The following is a 2,675-nucleotide window of genomic DNA, read 5'->3' as shown; positions in this document are numbered from 1 at the left end:
ATGAAGGTACGCACAGATTAAAGGAAGGACGACACTTGTTTCAAGCCGCACTGAGCACAACCGACTACAATGGTAAATAAAATGTTCCGAAATTCTTTGTAGAAGTGTAGTAGATGTTACATCTAAGTGCTTTTCCTGTTTTGTTCCAGGCAAAGTTCCTGTCGCAAGATCAAATAAATGGTAATGTATGTATGTTGCCACTTGTCGACTCTGCGCAATTGTACGGCATTGAATAGATAAAGTTAACGTTAATACGATTTTGGTAGCTATATGAATGTCAAATAGTCTGAGGTACCGATGTCAAAGGATGCATTGTGTGTAATCTATGCACAGCTAATTGAATTATGGTTTTGTTACCGCTTGCTTCAATTTATCCCAGAATAACCTAAACGTATTATGCTACTCTACTGTAGTTGAATCATTCTCGCATCTTGAAGATCCGCTATGGAATGCCTTTTAGGCAGCCAAGCAATGTGAATTATTGTGAATTAAATGGAAAAAGCTTAAATGTTACTCTGTAGACCACAGAAAAAATATTTTTGGTTGTTGCTCGTTGTTAATTTGAACTGACGTTTATTAATTCCATATGCGTGCAGCAATACAAAAGCGTTATTACTTGTGGTGAGCGAATTCAAACAATGGGCAATCACAGCCCCATTCTAAATAGTTTCTCAATGTGTTAATATAATCAAATGTCTTCTAAATACAATGGCTCAAATAAATGGTACTGTCACCACTTGTCGGCTCTGCGCAATTGAATAGATAAAGTTAACGCTTAAAAGGTTTAGCGGATCTTCAAGATTGCGAAATGATTCATGAGCTCGCTAGCATGCGTTTAGGTTATCCATGGTATCCAATTAGGCAAGCGATAACAAAACCATAATTAAATTAGCTGTGCATAGATTAGGCCTACACACAATGCACCCTTTGACATCGGTAGGCTCAAAAGAAAGTCAAGCAAGCAATCTGAATTTGTGAATTAAATGGAAATTGCTTACATTTTACTCTGTAGCCCACATAGGAAAATATATGTTTTGTTGCTCGATGTTGATTTGACCTTATAATAATGTCTTCTAAATACAATGGCTCAAAAACATGTTTTGATATTATTATTAGCTACACAAGGACAACTTCTGGAGGAAGCAGTCCAAATCAATGAATTATGTATCAAGAGATTATACTGGCTTCAAAGTCTTCTGATTTCTTGCAAAGTGCTATACTGTGTGATTACTGCTTGATCCTTTCTACAATAATCCCTATAATGATTAACAATCAGTGACTGCAGATTCTCCCCCCCCCCCCCCCCCCCTTGAGATGTATCCTATAGCTGGATTTAAATGAGTTATACTATATCGCCCAATAGAGAGTATCATCCTAGTTAGCTGTTGTGCCATGCTTCACACAATGTGTGTCAATGTGTGTTAAACTCTCTCTAACTAGAGTCTAGAGTCTGACACTAGTGTCAATGAAGTCGATCTCTGTGGAGGTGTTCCAACTGTTTCTCCCTTACAGAATTCAAGGAATGCTTTTCTCTGTATGACAAGAAGCACAAGGGGAAGATCGAGACCAAGGACCTGATCATAGTCATGCGTTGTTTGGGGACCAGCCCAACTTTCAGTGAGGTGGACAGACACTTGCAGATCCACAAGATAGGTACTGTACACCTGTCTGTCTGTGTCAGTCTACCCATCTGTTTGTCTGATTGCCTACTTGTTATTTATAGATCTGCATGGTGTACCTATGAACCAAATCTATTCACTGCTAGTAAATTATATGATTGTAAATGTAGTAATTGAAAGGCTTGTCACATTTCAGAGCTACAAACGGTGAGCAGACCTTTACCTCTATGGCCGCGTTCGTAGTAAATTCGCCCTGAGATCCACGTGACTGCCTCTGGTACAATCAAGTCGCTTGGTTCCATTGTGACGTCGAACCCAGTGTGCGCTCTGGCGAATTTTACGAACGCAGGCTATGTATTTGTAAACTCCTTCCATTCTTCTAGATAAGGCTGGGGAGCTGGACTTCTCCACCTTCCTGACCCTGATGCACAGACAGATCCAGCAGGAGGACTGCAGGGCAGAGATTCTGGAGGCCATGAGGATGACAGACAAGCAGAAAAAGGGATACATCCTGGCATCAGAGCTCAGGGCCAAGCTCACGGGGCTGGGAGAGAAGCTCTTGGATCACGAGGGTAAGACTCAGAAACATGGCCAGTAACATCCAGAGAGTGAAGCGCTCCGAAACAACAACATTGTAAACACACACATCAGAGGTTCTTGCTATACACTTTTGTCTGACAATGTAATGAAATTAGATTTCATTGAATGACTTAATTACCTATTCACACAGATATTTAGTTTTTTCCCCCATTTGTTTGCATACTTTATTGTTATTTGACATTATGTTTGACATATATTTGTTATCTGACATGTACTTTGTAAATATGTAATTTGAGATTATTTTGTTATCTAACTTGTTAAGCGTCCTTGGGTTTGAGAAAGGCTCTATATAAATCTAAGCTATTATTATTATTATTATTATTATCATCATTAAGTTGTGTGGGTGTCTCCTCTGCAGTGGACGAGCTGCTGAGAGAGGCCGGTGTGGGAGCTGACGGACGTGTCCACTATGAGGAGTTTGCCAAAATAGTCACCCTCCCCTCTACTAACCACTGA

At 39.9% G+C, this 2,675-nt stretch overlaps 1 protein-coding gene across 1 annotated transcript; it reads left to right on the top strand.

The window, feature by feature from the left end:
- Positions 1-2,675, top strand: LOC308165309 (calmodulin-like protein 4; the record flags this gene model as incomplete). Its single annotated transcript, XM_080539468.1, has 5 exons — positions 1-6; positions 150-180; positions 1,513-1,653; positions 2,003-2,191; positions 2,578-2,675. The coding sequence occupies 5 exons, from the start codon at positions 1-3 to the stop codon at positions 2,673-2,675; spliced, it is 465 nt and encodes a 154-aa protein (XP_080395594.1).

Source organism: Nansenia antarctica (assembly GCF_963989245.1).
Source record: "Nansenia antarctica genome assembly, chromosome: 9".
Classification (NCBI taxonomy): Eukaryota; Metazoa; Chordata; class Actinopteri; order Argentiniformes; family Microstomatidae; genus Nansenia; species Nansenia antarctica.
This window is presented reverse-complemented; position numbering and strand designations above follow the sequence as displayed.